General features: G+C 43.4%; 1 protein-coding gene across 1 annotated transcript in view; it reads right to left on the reverse strand.

The window, feature by feature from the left end:
* LOC128339457 (solute carrier family 22 member 7-like) overlaps positions 1-14,413 on the reverse strand; it is a 30,090-nt gene extending 15,677 nt beyond the window's left edge. The window contains exons 1-3 of the mRNA XM_053283409.1: positions 14,019-14,413; positions 7,257-7,360; positions 4,529-4,683 (exon numbers count right to left, since the gene is read on the reverse strand). Coding sequence (XP_053139384.1) covers positions 4,529-4,683; positions 7,257-7,360; positions 14,019-14,396 — 637 coding nt within the window. The 5' untranslated portion in view covers positions 14,397-14,413. The remainder of the gene's footprint in view (positions 1-4,528; positions 4,684-7,256; positions 7,361-14,018) is intronic.
* Positions 14,414-16,982: the final 2,569 nt, after the last annotated feature.

Raw genomic sequence — 16,982 nt, forward strand, 5'->3', positions numbered from 1 at the left:
AAGGTGTGCTGTGGCCAGCAAGCCTTATTAAAAGGGGACACCTGAATGGCTTTTAAAAGAAAAGATCCTGGAAGATGTTCACAGCTGAGGAGTGTGCACCACCAACAAAGAGAAACAATTAGGGTAGCTTTCATATTAGGGGTATAAAGCAGTTCAGTCTAAATTTGGGGCAGTTTGGTCTGAATTTGGACCGAATTTGGACTGAACTCTGGGTATTCGAACCAATCGGCTGGGCCAGTGGGTTTGACAAACCAGCTTGAACCGATTCAAAGTGGTTCACAATTGAACCACTCAAACCAGCCCAGTTTGTCGCAGTCCTGTTTGCTATCAAAGTTTATATCATTATCAGGAAGTCTGGTCCCTAGGAACTTCTAGGAACATAGGAAGCTGCCTTATACTGAGTCAGACCATTGGTCCATCTAGCTCTGACAGTGAAAGCTCTGTGAATCAAATGGATGTTATTATTCAATCACATGATGTTTCTCTAGAAGACTCGCAACACCTCTAATAAATATTACTTCAGTCCAGATTGTTTCCATTTCAGATGTCAGCAAAGGAGGGGAGGGGAAAGAGACTCTGGATACTGAGACTTTGTTAGATGATGTTTGGGGGCAAGAGGGTCATGGACAAATGGAATATAGAAGTGGCCCATTTTCTCAACAGCATGTCATTTTGCCAGGAAATCCTTTGACTTCTGCTCTTAGAGGTACTTAAGGTTTACCTAAGGAAGCTGAAAAGGTTCAACTTGATGAAGATTCTCCTGTATTAATTGACACAACATGGCCCTCTGGAATAAATGCAACTGTTCCTTCAGCCATCTACTGATTGACAAAGGGTGCCCTCATCCCATCCAGATACTATCCTAGAACGCTGCAGTTTGGCATTCCAAGAAGAATTATCCTTCTTTTCTGGACAACAACCAACAAAACAACAACCAACGTTTGTGAACCCCCCTTGAACAGCTGGGGGGGGTTTGGTCTGGGGTCGAGTTGAACTGGGGGTGGTTCTGTTTGACTCCGAACTGTCGAGCCAGCTCAACAGCGAACCAGTTTGCACATCCCTAATGAAATTACGTGTGAAAGTTTAGACACATACTCCCATTCTACCATTTCCTGTGCCCTTGAATTTAAATGTTTTAATATTCTTGTGATTAATATTTATGCCCCCCACAGCAGGTGCAAACTAAGTTAAATATATATTGGGCTGATTTTGAAGACTACATAGAGAAATTAATATCTATTTCTCCAGAGGCATTTGTTATTTTAGGTAGAGATTGTAATGCTAGGATTGGTTTAAATGATAGATTGCTTTATGCTATATATTATTTTACATTTATATCCCCCAATTAGAGACGAAGATTTATTGCTACAGAAGTGGACATCTAAGGATAAAGTTTGTAATTATTCAGGGCTCTATTATGTCAAATTATGTTATTTATTTATTTTTTTAAAAAAGTCTGAAAGGTGATAGATATGGTGAATTTACTTTTTGGCAAGGAGGGAGGGGAGTTAGTATAAAAGTTTATTTTTCTGTCTCTAGGAATTTCATTATGTTCAGCAAATTATGGTGGTGTATCATTTGGAGAGTGACCATCTTCCTATGAGACTGTCTTTGAAACTTTTAGATCAAGATGCTTATATAGCTGAAGAGCCCGTTTGTTGATTCTGATTAATTATCCCCCTATTCACTCACAGATGTGTGTTTAGCAGGATTTTTGCTCTTTGGAAGTAATACAATCTCAGATCAATTTTGGCAGTTCTGAGATGCACACCCAGTGCTGTTGTGCAACTAGAAGTAGGATTGCCGACTGTTGAAACTCTTGCCTGGTTTTATATTTTCAATTTTTGGCTAAAATTAATTTTCCTTCCATCCGGCTTGGCCCTGTTGGTACTGAATGATTCACATAATTTGGATTAGTCAAAGGTTATAATTAGAAAACTCATGACATATGGACTATGGGCCATGATAATGCAAGAGCTTTATTGAGGCAGCACATTCTAGATATGGAATGGCAGAGGCATTTGAGCTCTGTTCCTAAATATACCAGATTAGGTGATAATATTTATAAGCCAGCTAATTATTTATCTTGCCTATTAACTCCGAACTTGAGATGGGTTTTTCTAAAGGCTCACTGTCTTAGCCTTGGCTGTTTTCGATGGCAGATTTCATAACATCCTATATAGGAATAGACTATGCCCATGTGTAATTGTGGACCATGTCCTTTTGCATTGTCAGTTTTATCAGGATATTCATCAAGAATCTATTGTTCCTGTTCTGCATAAGTATCCAGGTAGATCTAATGATTTTTGTGTTGTTTTCCTTTGTGATCAAAAACTTGAAATTTTTCTTAACATTGCTAGATTCAGTGTAGTTGCCTGCAGTATTTGGAAGAGATGCACTGATCAATCAACATATTTATACGTTAATGTGTTAATTCTCTGATTCTGCCGATAACGTTAATACTACCAATGAATAGGTTGCTGATATATTATTTTTTCTTGATAAACTGTCTAGGAGCAGATTCTTTTAAAATTATGGTTTTACTTGTTGTATAATGGGTGTGGGGGGGGAGTATGTGTGTGTACATATATACAGAGCTGCAGAAATCCACTAGTCTACTAGTCTGTGACGAATGAAAAATGATACTTGGCAAGTGGAAAAAGTCCTGATGAACAATGTACTAACATAGGTTGATGAGTAAAATATTTTGTCTAGCTGATAAACTGAGCCAACATTTCTTTACCTCGTATACACACACACGTGTGTGTGTGTGATATTTTCTCATGTTGTTTTGTTGTATTTCCATTGTATGTTTATAACTATTTTTGTCTCGTTGCTGACTGTAATAAAATGACTGACTGACAAAGCAACATCTGAAGTTGAGTGGTAAGTATTGGGCACAGAAGCAGAAGGCTCAGGAACTGGACTTTGGTGAGTTCACACACCTGCTGGGAGTGTGCACTCAGAACTCCCCGGGAACTGGAGTTTCCCAGAAACCCAACTTCCTGGTGATTGTGTGAATCCACCATTATATTAAATTATAAAGCCAACCAATGGTTCATTAAGTGGCAAAATATTTCTGCAGCAAGTGCATGTAATAAAATAGATAACAGTGATGGCAACTGGACCTCTATTAATTAATCAATCAATCAATCAATCAATCAATTAATATACCGCCTGACTCCAAAGGTTCTAGGCAGTTAACAAAAATAAACACAACAAAAACAAATACAAACTGTTAAAGCAATTTAAAACTGTCAAAGATTACTAAAAGCCTGGCATTAAAATATGTGTTTTAAGGGCTCTTTTAAAGGCTGGTAAAGATGTTAAACCACAAACATCTATAGGGAGTGCATTTCATAGCCCAGGAGCAACTACAGCAAAGGCCCTTTCCCAAGTCACAGCCAGACGAACTGACAGCATCTGGAGACGGACCTCTCAATGACCTTAATGTGTGGTGAGGATCATGCAGATGAAAGTGCTCTCCCAGGTAACTCAGTCGTAAGCCAGGTAAATTAGAGACTGATTATCCCCTAATTAGTGTGATGTCATCACATTACATTAGTATGATGATGTAACTCATCACAGTCAGGTCAGAGAGAGAGAAAGAGAGAGAGTGAAATCCACTGTGTGTTCTTTTGACAAAATTATAGCAGGATGCTTTGATAGTGTTCAGCACTTTTGGGGGGAAACTGCTAGATGTGCACTCCTACATTAAAATTACACAGCAAGGGAATGCACAGTCTCCAATTTTATTTTAATTGAAAAAGTTTCAAAATGGAAGGGACATGGAGTGGGGGAAGAGGAAAAGCTGTGATGACCATCATTAAGAAAACACCACCCCAACCCCCGCCCACCACTGCTATGGTACCTATGATACTTGTGCAAAGCCACATACCAGGCATGAATCACAAAAGCAATGGATGCATGATCTGGGGGAATGACTGTGCATATTAAATGAAAACAGACACATCCAATATATGCACAATATATTTGCTTGCACAAGAAATGACAAGCTGGAATGCAAAGAACATGTAAAGCTGTTCAGAGAAGTTTACCATCTCTGGAGACCACCAAGAAAGCTGTAAATGCCTAATTTTTCAGCTTGGCTTTTAATAGTATTAAAGTGGTTTTGATGGTTTTGATGTAAATATTTTTAATGGCTTTTAAAAAATTGTGAACTGCCCCGAGCCATTTTTGGATGGGTAGTATATAATTTATTTATTTTTAAGCTACAGGAAAGAGCAGAAGTGCAACGAGAGGGCAAGAAGAGCACAAGAACAACATTGGAAATCAGCAGCACCTGCAGATCCAGGGTGTGGTGGTCTGAAGGCATGTGAGGCAGACATTTTGCCATAGCTAAGCAGGTCTGGGTCTGGCCAGCTGTTGGATGGGAGACCACTTTGGCTCTCTGTGTAAAGTATGCTGCCCTGAGCCCCAACATGGAAGATTGACTAATAGAAGTAGAGCCCAAGTGCTCCCTGTCAGACAGTGAAAGAATTCCCTTCTCATTCAGGACTCCTCTTACCTAATACAATAGAGATGATGGATATCCCTGTGAGCCCCACCCCACAGAGGGACCTCATGATGATGAACATTACGTAGGACGTGGAAAATGCTGACAAGGTCCCAAACAACATCGTGACAATGAAAGAGAGCAGAAGGATCCTTCTCCGGCCAAACCTGGGAAGTCAAAACAAGGACAGAGTTGGAAGTTTTCTTCCCAAAAGAAGCTCAGCAAGAATGACATCTAGCCTACCACATTTTTTCATTTGTGGAACAGCTTTGCAAATTCCAAATCCAGACTACACATAATGGATGGGAAGGAGTGGTCTTCCCATCCATTATGAAAAGGGAAAAGACACAGCCATGTTGCTTTCTCACCCCAAAGAGGTTGGAGGAGAAACCTGGCTGATCTAGAAAAGGCACAAGTAAGGCTCACCATTACACCAACCTCAGCTAGTAGAATCTAAAGGCAAAGAGGTTTAAAGACTCATTGCTTGGCTGACAATCTTGCTTCATTGGAAGGTAAGCACTGGTGTTAAGTTATAACATGGCACACGATGGAAGAGAGCATGCTGCGCCGGGCACTGTCCAATAGGTACTTGTGACACAAGGCCAGTTCTAATTTTGGGGAGGAGAATTGCAGCAAGATGCATAACAAGGGCAGACCATGGTAGCTGCTGCTGCTGCTCAACAGCAGTGGGTGAGGGGTTGGCGGAGGGCCGTCCCAAGTGCTGCAGCCTTAACAGTTGCCCTAGGATGGTAATTCCTGATGCTTGCTCTGTTCTGGTACCCATGAGCTATCACATTCTAGACTGCACCGCACACTGTAAAGCCCACAGGGCCAGCTCTAGATTGATAGAAGCCCTTGGCACATGAGCACCTGTAGAGGAGATTTACCTTGGTGGGCAGGTAGGGGAATCAGTGGTGGCTTCTGCTCCCCCTTCCACCTTCCATATTGTGAATGGGAAGCAGCAGTGGCAACGCCTTCTCCCAGCCACTGTTGCTGCTGCCACATTCCCCGCCCCCATTTGCCAATCGGGGGAGAGGGAGGAGCCACCTCTGCACTTGGCTGCAGTGACTCCTCCTCCTCCTCCTCCCCATCAGCCAATGGGTTTCCTTCCAGAGGCCTCTGTGTCATTAGAAGGGCCCCTGGGAGGAAGCCAGAGGTCCTCATTGGCCAATGAGGGGAGAAGGCAGCAACAGTGAACGCCTCTTGGCTGAAAGGATCCGGCCTCTACTGTCCCCTTCTCCCAGCACCTTCCAAGTGGGTATGGACCCTCAGGGGCTACAGATTACCCTGGGCCCCCAGAACACTGCCCCAAATCCCCAGTAGCTGTGGAACCTCTGGGGAATTGCATTTTCACAGAGGCAATATATTGCTGTCTGAGTGCTGAGAAAATGCAATATCCCTAGAGGAAAAACATCCAGATCTCTTTCAACAAATAGACAACATATTTCTTTTGCTATGATGTGTGTAGCATGATCGTCTAGTAAAGACCATCATTTAGCTGTGGGATTTCGTATTGTGTGATAAGGGGGTGGGGGAGGATGAAGTATTTCCTTGTTATATTTGAGTACTAGAACTGAACCCACTTTCTTCGTCTCAATTTGAGCCAACAGTGACTTCTTGTGGATAATAAAACTCATCACAAGTGTGTTCAGTCTCCACATGACCCAACATACCCAAAGCCCTGACCAACCTACAGGCTTTACATTTCTGTCGTATAGCATTATTTTGCTGTGAATGCTAAATATATTTCAGCAGGAGATTTTTCAGAGGGCGACTTTACTGCAACTTTACTTTTGGAGGGTGGGTGTGCTTTCACATATCAGCCAGATTTACCCTGAAGTCCATGCAATATTTCAGGGAGCACTTCACACATGATTTGGGATTTCCCCTCCATATTGGAACCTAGCCCGTTTTATGTCTGGGGTTAAAAAAAAAAATCCTCTTTTTGTATCGGAGTATCCTTATGCCCTGCAACTGCAGTAAAGCCTTGTGGTAAACCCGCAGTAAAGCTTCCTGTCTGAAAAAACTCCAGGGAACACATTCCAGAGTCTCAGGGCAGCAACAGAGAAGGCCCGACCCTGCATATCCACCAGACAAGCTGGTGGCAACTGCAGACGAACCTCTCCAGATGATCTCAATGGGCGATGGGACTCATGGCAAAGAAGAATCTGGGGAGGAGGGGAGCTAAAGCACCCACGTCCAGCTGATACTGGCTCATGTTCTGCACAGTGCCCCATATCTTCTTACGATGGAGGGGTATCATTTATGCCACACACAGACACCAGCGGGGTGTGGAGGGTAGAAGGCTGAGACAGGTTTCCAGAATTTAAATGGCCACATCTCCACTGTCATAGATGCTAGCTGAATTTGGGACTGTCACTCAGTTGTTGTTTTCATTTTGGCTCCTGATCAGGGTGGATTTCTCACTGAAACAAATGCAAGCTGGGGCCTCTTTTACCCAGAAGCCCTTTAGTGAAGAAGCTTCCATTTTGGTGCACAAAGAAAGGCTAATATTGGTAGCATCCTCTTTTCTTTTCTTGTTTGGAAGGGTCAGCTACCTCTGTCTCAAGTCTTTAGGCACTCTTGCAAGTGATGTGCTGTAATTCTATCATCTGTTGAAGAGGGTTAGCGATATTTGACATTTTTTTAAAAAGAAGATTCATTTATACATCAGTTTGTTAATGAAGTGTGATCTACTCCAAGACTTAGCAGTCAGTAAAGTCAGGGACAGAAGACTCACCTGTCAGATAAATAGCCAAAAAGGACAGCCCCAAAGGTCACACCAATGAAAAAGAAGGTAGCGATCGCTTGGTTCAAGCCCTTGTTCTCACACACCAGGTTCCACTGGAACAGTAGAAGCAACAGAGTAAGAATGATGGAGAAAACCTAGCTTGGTGAATTCTAGTGGTCCTCTAGACACAAGTGAAGGGAACTTGGCACATCCCTTCATCCCACCACCTTTGTTCTCAGCATTGATGACTGTGCCCTCCTCTGTGAAACCAGCACTTTTTGTCTCCTTGGTCATTCTTGCAGCCTACAGTAATGAACTCTGCTGAGCTGTCTTTGAAGACAGTTCAGAAACTTCTATTGGTTTCTGGCAGCTGCCAGGTTTTATAGATTGGCTTATATTAATTCAGTATCACACTATCTTACCTGGTTACCAGTCAATTTCCAGACCCAATTCAAAGTGCTGGTTCTGACTTCTAATGTTTGTTTATTTTTTATTTATTTAGCATATTTGTATGCTCAAAACTCAAGTCTCTGGATGATTTACAATAAAACAACACAGATTAAAAACAAAGTTAAGGTCAACAGAAGTCAACACCGACTCAATGGCACACTTTACCTTACCTAAAACATTAAAACAATTTAAAACAATGATAAATTCTACCAGAGAAAATAGAGAGTTTTGGATCCAGGAGCACTCCCAAGCTACGTATATGATATTTCAGGGGGAGTGTAACCCCATCCAGATCTAAACCATCTCTCAGGTCCTGACCCTCCCACAGTAAGTACCTCTGTCTTATTCGGATTCAACTTCAGTTTGTTATCCCTCATCCAGCTCATTACTACCTCCAGCCAGGCATTTAGGGAGGTTCTGCCATTTCCTGGTGTGGTTGATATGAAGAAATAGATTTGGGTGTCATCAGCATGTTGATAGCACCCTGCACCAAATCTCCTGATGATCTTTCCCAGTGGTTTCATGAAGATGTTAAAGAGCATTGGAAACAGAAAGGGAGCCTTGTGGAACTCCATACTTTAGTTCTCATTTTGCAGACTGCAATCTCTGAGCGACACCATCTGAAATCTACCAGAGAGGTCGGAACAGAGCCACCATAAAACAGTGCCACCCAATCCCACCTCCCTCAGAAGGATACCATGCTTGATGGTATTGAAAACCACCAAGAGATCCAAAAGGATCAGCAGTGTCACACTCCCTCTGTCAGTAGCCAACTGAAGATCATCCATCAGGCTGACCAAGGCAGTCTCAATCCTATAGCCTACTTGAAAGCAAGTTTGAAATTGGTCTAGATACTCTGTATCATCCAAAACTGCCTGGAGCTGAGAAGCCACCACACGTTCAATCATTTTGCCCAACCAGGGAAGACTGAAAATTGCATTATCTGTAGGGATGTACAAATTGATTCGGGTGATTTGGAGACAAAACAAATCACCCCTGTAGTCCATTGGCTAGATTCAGGTACAAATCGAATCGCACATGATTCGATTCGAATCAAATCGAGATTCGGATCCCTCGTATTAATTCCCCTGGATTACCAGCTTTCGTTTTTAAAAAAAAAAGCTAAGCTCTAGCCCTTGTAGAAGTGGAGTTATGGAGCAAAATGTGTGGTCACTATTTTTCAAGTGTTTAGAGTCTTTGGTGTATAATAACTTTCTCTCAATGAATCCCTATGAGGATTCATTACACACCTTCATTTCTTCTATTCACTTTGTCTTTTCGACAGCGCCAACTGTCAACTGCCATGTGGCAACTACATCCCATTCCCACCCGCAAGGCAGTGGGGTACTACTCAGTTTATGTTCTAGGATTTTTTCAAGTGTTTAGGCTCTTTGGTGTCTAATAACCTTTCCTCATAAGGAATCCCTATGAGGATTCATTACACACCAAAGAGTCTAAACACTTCAAAAATTCCTAAAATATAAACTGAGTACCCAGTGGTTTGTGGGTTGCTGGGTAGTTGGAACATGAGATGCCACTAATTCCTCACCTCCACCTGCAAAGCAGTGGGGTCAAAATGAACAGAAGAAATGAAGGTGTGTAACGAAGACACCAAAGAATCTAAACACTTCAAAAATAACTTAAAAATAAACTGAGTACTCCAGTGTGTGTGCGGGGGGGGGGGGGGGAGGGTGTAGTTGACACTTGGCAGTTGACAGTTGGCACTGTCCAATGACAGTCAAAATGAACAGAAGAAACGAAGCCATATAATGGAATCCTCATAGGGATTCATTATGAGGAAAAGTTATTAGACACCAAAGACTCTATCATCATCATCATTATCATTATTATTATTATTATTATTATTACATTTTATATCCCGCTCTTCCTCCAAGGAGCCCAGAGCAGTGTACTACATACTTAAGTTTCTCCTCACAACAACCCTGTGAAGTAGGTTAGGCTGAGAGAGAAGTTACTAGCCCAGAGTCACCCAGCTAGTATCATGGCTGAATGGGGATTTGAACTCGGGTCTTCCCAGTCCTAGTCCAGCACTCTGACCACTACACTACGCTGGCTCCTACACCACTACACCATGCTGGCTCATGCTGGCTGGCTAAACATTTCAATATTCCTAAAAATTAAAATGAGTACCCCACTACCTTGCAGGGGGGTGGTTGTAGTTGGCACATGGCAGTTGACAGTTGGCACTGTCCAGTGACAGTCAAAATGAACAGAAGAAAAGAAGGTGTGCAATGAATAATCATACGCATTCATTATGAGGAAAAGTTATTACACACCAAAGAATCCAAACACTTGAAAAATAATGACTGCACATTTTGTTCCATAACTCCACATCTACAAGGACTAAAGCTTAGCTTTAAAAAAAATTAAAGCTGGGGATCTATTTTAGGGTTAGGATATGGCAACTTCGAATCCCTATTGTTTTCTATGGCAGAAATGTTCAAAATCAATAAAAACTAAAAAAAAAATCATTAAATGTCAACCAAGTGTCTCACTGCCTTGAAATTTGGGTGGTAGGTGGCACCCATGGTGACCTACCCACCACCCATATTTGGTGCCCCGAGGACCTTGTTAAATGGTCCAAGTCGGTCTGAATCTGAATTGAATCAAAGCAAATACAAATCAAATCTGGGGCGATTTGGAGGGGGTAGATTTGGATACAAAACAAATCAGGGGTGATTTGTTTTGGGCACAAATTGAATCAAAAAAATCAATCTGTGCACATCCCTAATTATCTGATCTGATTTTTTGCATTAACTGATGGCAGGGCAGGGGGGACAAAACCCATAACCAAAAGTTGTTTTCTAGAGTTTAAGGGTCCATTTTTAAACTGCTACATCTCAGTCATTTTACTCCCAAACTGCCCCAGATTTGGCAGGGTCATGCCAGTTGTCATCTAGTTGATGTCTGCAAATGGTCAGGCAGATTGGACAGGCAGTTTCAATTTTATGAGCAAGAGAATCTTCAGGGTTTATAATGGCAGAATGTTGAAAAAACTCCTCATCTTAGCTATACTGGCATAACCGTACCTGTATAATTTTAACATGTTTCACGTGTTGTACTTTGTTTTTTGGAATTTTTTTAAATCCACTTTGCATATTTTATAATCATAAGTTGGGATCCAGTATATTGAAATAAACAAACAAATAATAGACTGTGGGTTTCCCTCCGTAAATGGGAGGACGACATACTCAGCCCTGAATAATTGTTTGCGCATGCACACACACATACAAAACCTCCTCTTTTATTTATTTATTTATTTATTTATTTATTTATTTATTTATTTATTTGATTTATATACCGCTCTTCCGAAATGGCTCAGGCCATTTTAGCTACATGCCTGGCACAGCAAAAATGGAAAGCGAGAAGAGAGGTTCAAGTACTGGGCAGGCCACTATAGCTGGCTTCAGCTTGGTGTTTACATGGTACACAGACCTGCAGATCCATTATGCATAGTTAAGGAACACGTGACAGTAGATTCACACCACCAAACCGTGTGAAGGCCACTCAGCACATGGTTTGCCTCGATTGCATAGATATCTTCCACTAAATTCTGTCCTCCAGAAAGAGAGAGAATGCAGCTGAGAAGTGGTTTACTGTTTACCCTCTTTTGTGCTGTCTGATATCTGTTCTGCACTGAGCTTTTGTACTGGTCCAGTTACACATTTGCACACTACCCTTCCATAGTGGGGAGACCCTTGGCATTTGTGTAAAGAGGCCACCACATTCTAATGCTGAGCCTACATACAGGTCAGCCTACTGGTGAAAGAGATTTTGCAACAATCATCTTGAAATAAGCTGTTAGGAATGAACGTTTGTAAACTATCAGCAGAACTAAGTATACTCCACTACTAAGTATACTCTGCTTTAAAAAATATCAAAATGCTACATCTAGGCAAAGAGAATTCTGCACCAAGAAAAGCTTGATTCTTCAAGCTGTAGCAGTTGTGCAAAATGGAATGAATTTGCACATTTCCCCTTGTTGGAGATCCAGCTCCAGATGACATCAACCTTTTGCACCAGTAACTAGGGATGTGCAAACCGGTTCAGAACTGAACTGGTTTGACATCATACTGGTTCAGTTCGATGGCTCAATGTTGAGCTGTCATGACTTGGCCATGCAGAGGCCCATTGGGCATGCATGGTGGCCTCCAAAATGACCGCCGTGACAGAGGGCAGGCCTGGAACGGGCCAAAGACTGCCCAAACCAAGTGATTTCTTGCAATAATGGAGGCTGGCAGGGGAGGGGGAACCTCTGGAGACACCCCACCCCCTCTGCAGCTGCATCAGTGCCCCCTGGAGGGAATAACTTGATTTTAAAAAATTACTTCAAAACTCCCTCCCCCTTGACTGAACTGAATCGGGGGGTTCGAGGGGGTGAAAAACCAAATTGGCCTGGCCCAGCTCGAGTTAAACTGGGTCAACCGGTTTTGTGTACACCCCTACCAGTAACCCTAACAACCACTAGGGGCATTGGGAGTATACTTAGGACCAGGTCTCATGATCAGTGAGACCCGGTTTTTCCTGGTGAGCGAGAAGAGCGGGCTAAGCCTGCTCTCCCCACTCACGAGTGGGCAGGGAGCCCTGGCCGGCCAGATCGGCCACCCACATGATGGCCGGCTCCGAGACAGAGCCGGCGGGGGCTGGGGAGCTTGGGGGTCACACAGTCCCCAGAAGCCCCAGTATGCTCTGCATGAGCACGCAGGGCATACTGGGGAGACCCCTGAGCTGGGAGGCTGCTTTTAAGCCTCCCGGCTGGGGGTCTACTCGCAAGTAGCCATGGTGCAGAGCCACAGCGCGGCTACTCACAAGCAGATAGCCCAGGTTTGCGGAGCGCTCACTCTGCAAAACCGGGCTAAGGGGCGGGTTACAGGAGCGGGTTAGCCGCTCCAGAACTACCGGGCTCAGCTGCAAGCCTGGTGATTCTGACGATCACAAAAATCAGGCTAGGATTTTCCTAGCCCGATTTTTGTGATTGTAAGAATAGCCCCTTAGTCAGTTAAGGTCCCCTTCTCTTTCCGGTTTATCTCTGCCTCTATAACACCTCAATTGATAGAGTGTACTCAGGAACTTCCTGGGAACTTCCTTCTCCTCCTCCTCCAGAATGCTTCTAGCTCTCTCTCTAAGCACCATGCTTCTATAGTTCTCTCTCTGACCACCACCTAGCCAGCAGTTACATATAGATATTTTCTGTCATTATGTACTTCTGAATAAAGTAGATTAGTTTAGCCTTAAGTCAATCTCCATGGTTATCATCTACAAGCTGTTGCCCCTGTTATATTCAGCTATATTGGGAGTGTGTTAGCTCCTGAAATACTCTGCTATATAAGTAATTACCCCCAACACCCCTCACTCGCCCCTGCAGCCCAGGGACGTTTGTTCCCCACTTTCTCCATTGTCTCAACTCTCCTGGGGGCCTCTGCATTCCTCCTTGTTCTTCCCCATGTGTATCAAAACAAGAATAAGTGATGCAGATTGTCAAAATGCAGAGCAGCGTCAAAGCTGGTGTTGACAGAAACAGTTCACCCATGGATTCAAAGGCTTTTTAGGTTTTTCTTTAAATGCAAAAACATAGTGGTGAGGCATTGAACAAATGTTTTGCTAAAAACTTGAATGGTTCACATTTTCACATTATCTCCTCTAGACAAGGGGTTCTTAACTTGGGGTCCACAGACTACGTAGAGGCCCATGGAGGAAATCCAGGTGGTCAGTGGGAAATGAAACATATAATTAAAGACAGCTCCCCAAAAACAAGAGCTACCTAATGGCACAGCAGGGAAATGACTTGACTAGCAAGCTAGAGGTTGCTGGTTTGAATCCCCGCTGGTATGTTTCCCAGACTATGGGTAACGCCTCTATAGGGCAGCAGCGATATAGGAAGATGCTGAAAGGCATCATCTCATACTGGGCGGGAGGAACCAATGGTGTATTCTGCCAAAGACAACCACAGGGTTCTGTGGTCGCCAGGGGTTGGCACCAACTCTACGGCACACTTTACTTTTACCCCCAAAACAGCATTGATGATAAAATATGGTATGTCCTTTATTCTATTTTTTAAAAAATGATAATTATAAAATTGCAATTTATAAAACTATAAATGGGGTTGGGTTCCGTGGGTAATACTTGAGGATTTGGAGAGCCCATAGTTGTAAAGTGGCTGGGAAACACTGCCCTAAACAGATAAAGCATACATCATTACCTTGGCTAAAGTGTAACGTTTATCTCTCCTTCAGTTCCATTACAAGAGCATCACCCACCTTCACAATCACAAAAGAAATGCCCCTCACACTGAATGCTTACCTCAGTGGCCGTGGTTGATATATACTGGGAATCATCATAGATCCATCCCTGTTGGCAGTTCTGAACAGAGGAAGTATTGTCCTGCTCCCAGGAAGAATTTTCCAGCAGGTAGAACTGTGGCCTAAAGAACATCTTACAGGAACTTAGCACCCCATCAGACTCTTGTGGGAGGCTGCTGAGGAAAACTTCATCTTGGCTGAGATTTGAAATGCCAGCAAAGGTTGGGACCGCACAGTGGTGAGATGGAGAGGCTGAGATGAAGTTGTGCAGCAAGAAGTGCATGGGAATGACCAACCTGGGTAGACAGAGCATTAGGAAAACCAGAATCTGGTATTTCCCGAAACCATCCACCTCTCGGAGAAGATCTTCGAATCTCATTTTTCTTTGGAGGGAAATTGTGCACCAAGAAGATGCAGGAGCTGTGTGTATGAGCTGGAAGAAGTCTGGCCATTTACTTATTAAATACCTTAACCAAGCAAGTTTAGTACGGTAGTTTAACAGCGGTCCTCCAGACAGAATCACATCAAGTCATGCGATTCAGGAGGCACCATCCCTTAAGAGCAAGCTCACAAGAGCAGTATTGTATTCTTTTTTCAGCTGCTCTGTAGAGTTGGGAGACCAGTCACAAGTGGGCAAAGCAGATGAAAATGAGCAGTCTGACCCACTGAACGACTCAGTAATTCTACAAATACTGTAAATGGATTTAGCCTATACGCATGGAATTTCGGACCTCCGAAAAGTATACAGTGTACTGTGCTTGATTGGCCAGCAAACTCGCCTGACCTGACCCCATAGAGAATCTATGGGGCATTGCCAAGAGAAGGATGAGAGACATGAGACCAAACAACGCAGAATTGCTGAAGGCCGCTAATGAAGCATCCTGGTCTTCCATAATACCTCATCAGTGCCACAGGCTGATCCATGCCACGCCACATTGAGGCAGTAATTGCTGCAAAAGGGGCCCAAACCAAGTACTGAATACATATGAATGCTTATACTTTTCAGAGGTCCGATATTGTTCTATTCTTCAATCCTTGTCTTCTTGGTTCCATGTAATATTCTAATTTTCTGAGATTGTGGATTTGGGGTTTTCATGAGCTGTACGCCATGATCATCACAATTATAACAAATTAAGGCTTGACTTATCTCGCTTTGCATGTAATGCGTCTGTCTCATATATCAGTTTCACCTTTTAATTTGCATTACTGAAATTAATGGACTTTTGCACGATATTCTAATTTTCTGAGTTTCACCTGTAAACAGAGGCTGCTTCTCAGAATTCCTGCAGTAGCCATTTCAAACTGAAGTCAGTTCTGTTTTGTCCAGTATCAAACACATACTTCTCAAAGGCAAATAATCAGTTAGTCTGCCTCCTGGGCCTCTTGCTTCCAGTCAATAGTGGCTCGCCCACAACCATATCTAGCCTTGTGACCTTCTGGAAGACCTTTGCCAAGTTTTTTTTTTTTTAAATAGCATTTCATATGGTGTGTCCTTCTTCCTTCCTGTGTATAATATTGCCGTAAATGTGAAATTCCACATCCTTGCACGAGGTTGGGGTACCCATCCAGCATGATGGGCACATGATTCTAACACGCACCACTGGAGAGCAGTTATCAGCAAAGTTAACTTGTCAATTCAATAACTTGCTGATATAGTGCAATTCAGTCAACCCAGTCATATCATTTTCCTGTTTTTTACTGCATGATTATTTGTACACTGTCAGTCACATATCAGACCATCCTCTGGGCCCTAGAAGTCATTTTTAGAACTTATCCCAGAATCTAGGGATGTGCTCAAAATGCGATTTGGTGTCCAAATCGCAGCACGACCCCTTTAAAATGGAGGGCTCCCACAACCCCTCTAACATGGAGGAGAGCAGGTCCATCCCTGCTACTCCTCTGCATGCCACCATTGGAGTATTCATGGTGCTCCCCCCAGGTAGCAGCACGCACCGGTGGCACTCTCCCACAGCTGCCCCCACATGACACCGGCTCTGCTCCATGTTAAAGGGGCTGTGGAAGCCCTCGGGCTTCAATGGACTGTGCTGCAATTCGGATGCCAAGTCTTTTTTTGAGCACATTCCTACCAGAATCGGGTTGGTTGAGCTGAACACAGGGCTTGGTAGAATCTTTGTTCTTCCACTTCTCAAATGTCTGTGATTTGACCCTGCCCTGTTTTAAATTGCTCCTCTGAATCCATAGGAAGTCCCAGATTTTCAGCCAGGGAGGGGCCATAGCTCATTGGTCGAGCAACTGCTATGCATCAGGGTCACTCCCTGGCATCTTTAGGTATGGCTGAGAAAAACACTTCCCTGCCTGAAAGTGCCAGGGCCAGCCAGTAAGAGAATGTAGTAAAGGGCATGTTTGTGCATGAGAACACAATAATGTGTTGTTAGAAGTGTGTGTTCATGGGAGTTAATAAAAAACATGCACTTGGCAAAGAAGGAAGTGTTTTATGGAGTAAAGTGACAGAAGACTTAGAGAGGGGCTGTAGCCTGGTAGTAGAACACCTACTTTGTATGTGGAACATCCCAGGTTTGGTTCCTGACATCTCCAGGTAGGACTGGGAAAGGCCCTTGTTCGAAACCCTAGAGAGCCACTGTCAGTTGGTGTAGATGGGGGGGGCATTCGGTAGTTTGGGGGCTACTGGTAGCTCCAGGGCTTATCTGAAATCATTCTCAAGGCATTTGAGTTTCCCTTCTCCCTCTCTTCCCTTCCAGCCAATATTGCAAGGGGTAAGGGGTGGGGGTGCTTGCAGCATGATAGAGAGAGAGAGTGTGTGTTAGTTGCTCAAGGTTGCTTTTTCTTCCTCTCCCATTCATTTCTCTCTTCCACCCACCCACCCCGCAACATCCAGCAGCCTATCATGCTCCTCTCCTATCCTGCAGCAAAATTCTCACGGAACTTAGGGGTTCTGACTTTAAAATGCCTTCACCTGTAGCAGGGGTGAAGCTATAATTGAGTG

This window comes from Hemicordylus capensis, chromosome 1 (assembly GCF_027244095.1).
Source record: "Hemicordylus capensis ecotype Gifberg chromosome 1, rHemCap1.1.pri, whole genome shotgun sequence".
Classification (NCBI taxonomy): Eukaryota; Metazoa; Chordata; class Lepidosauria; order Squamata; family Cordylidae; genus Hemicordylus; species Hemicordylus capensis.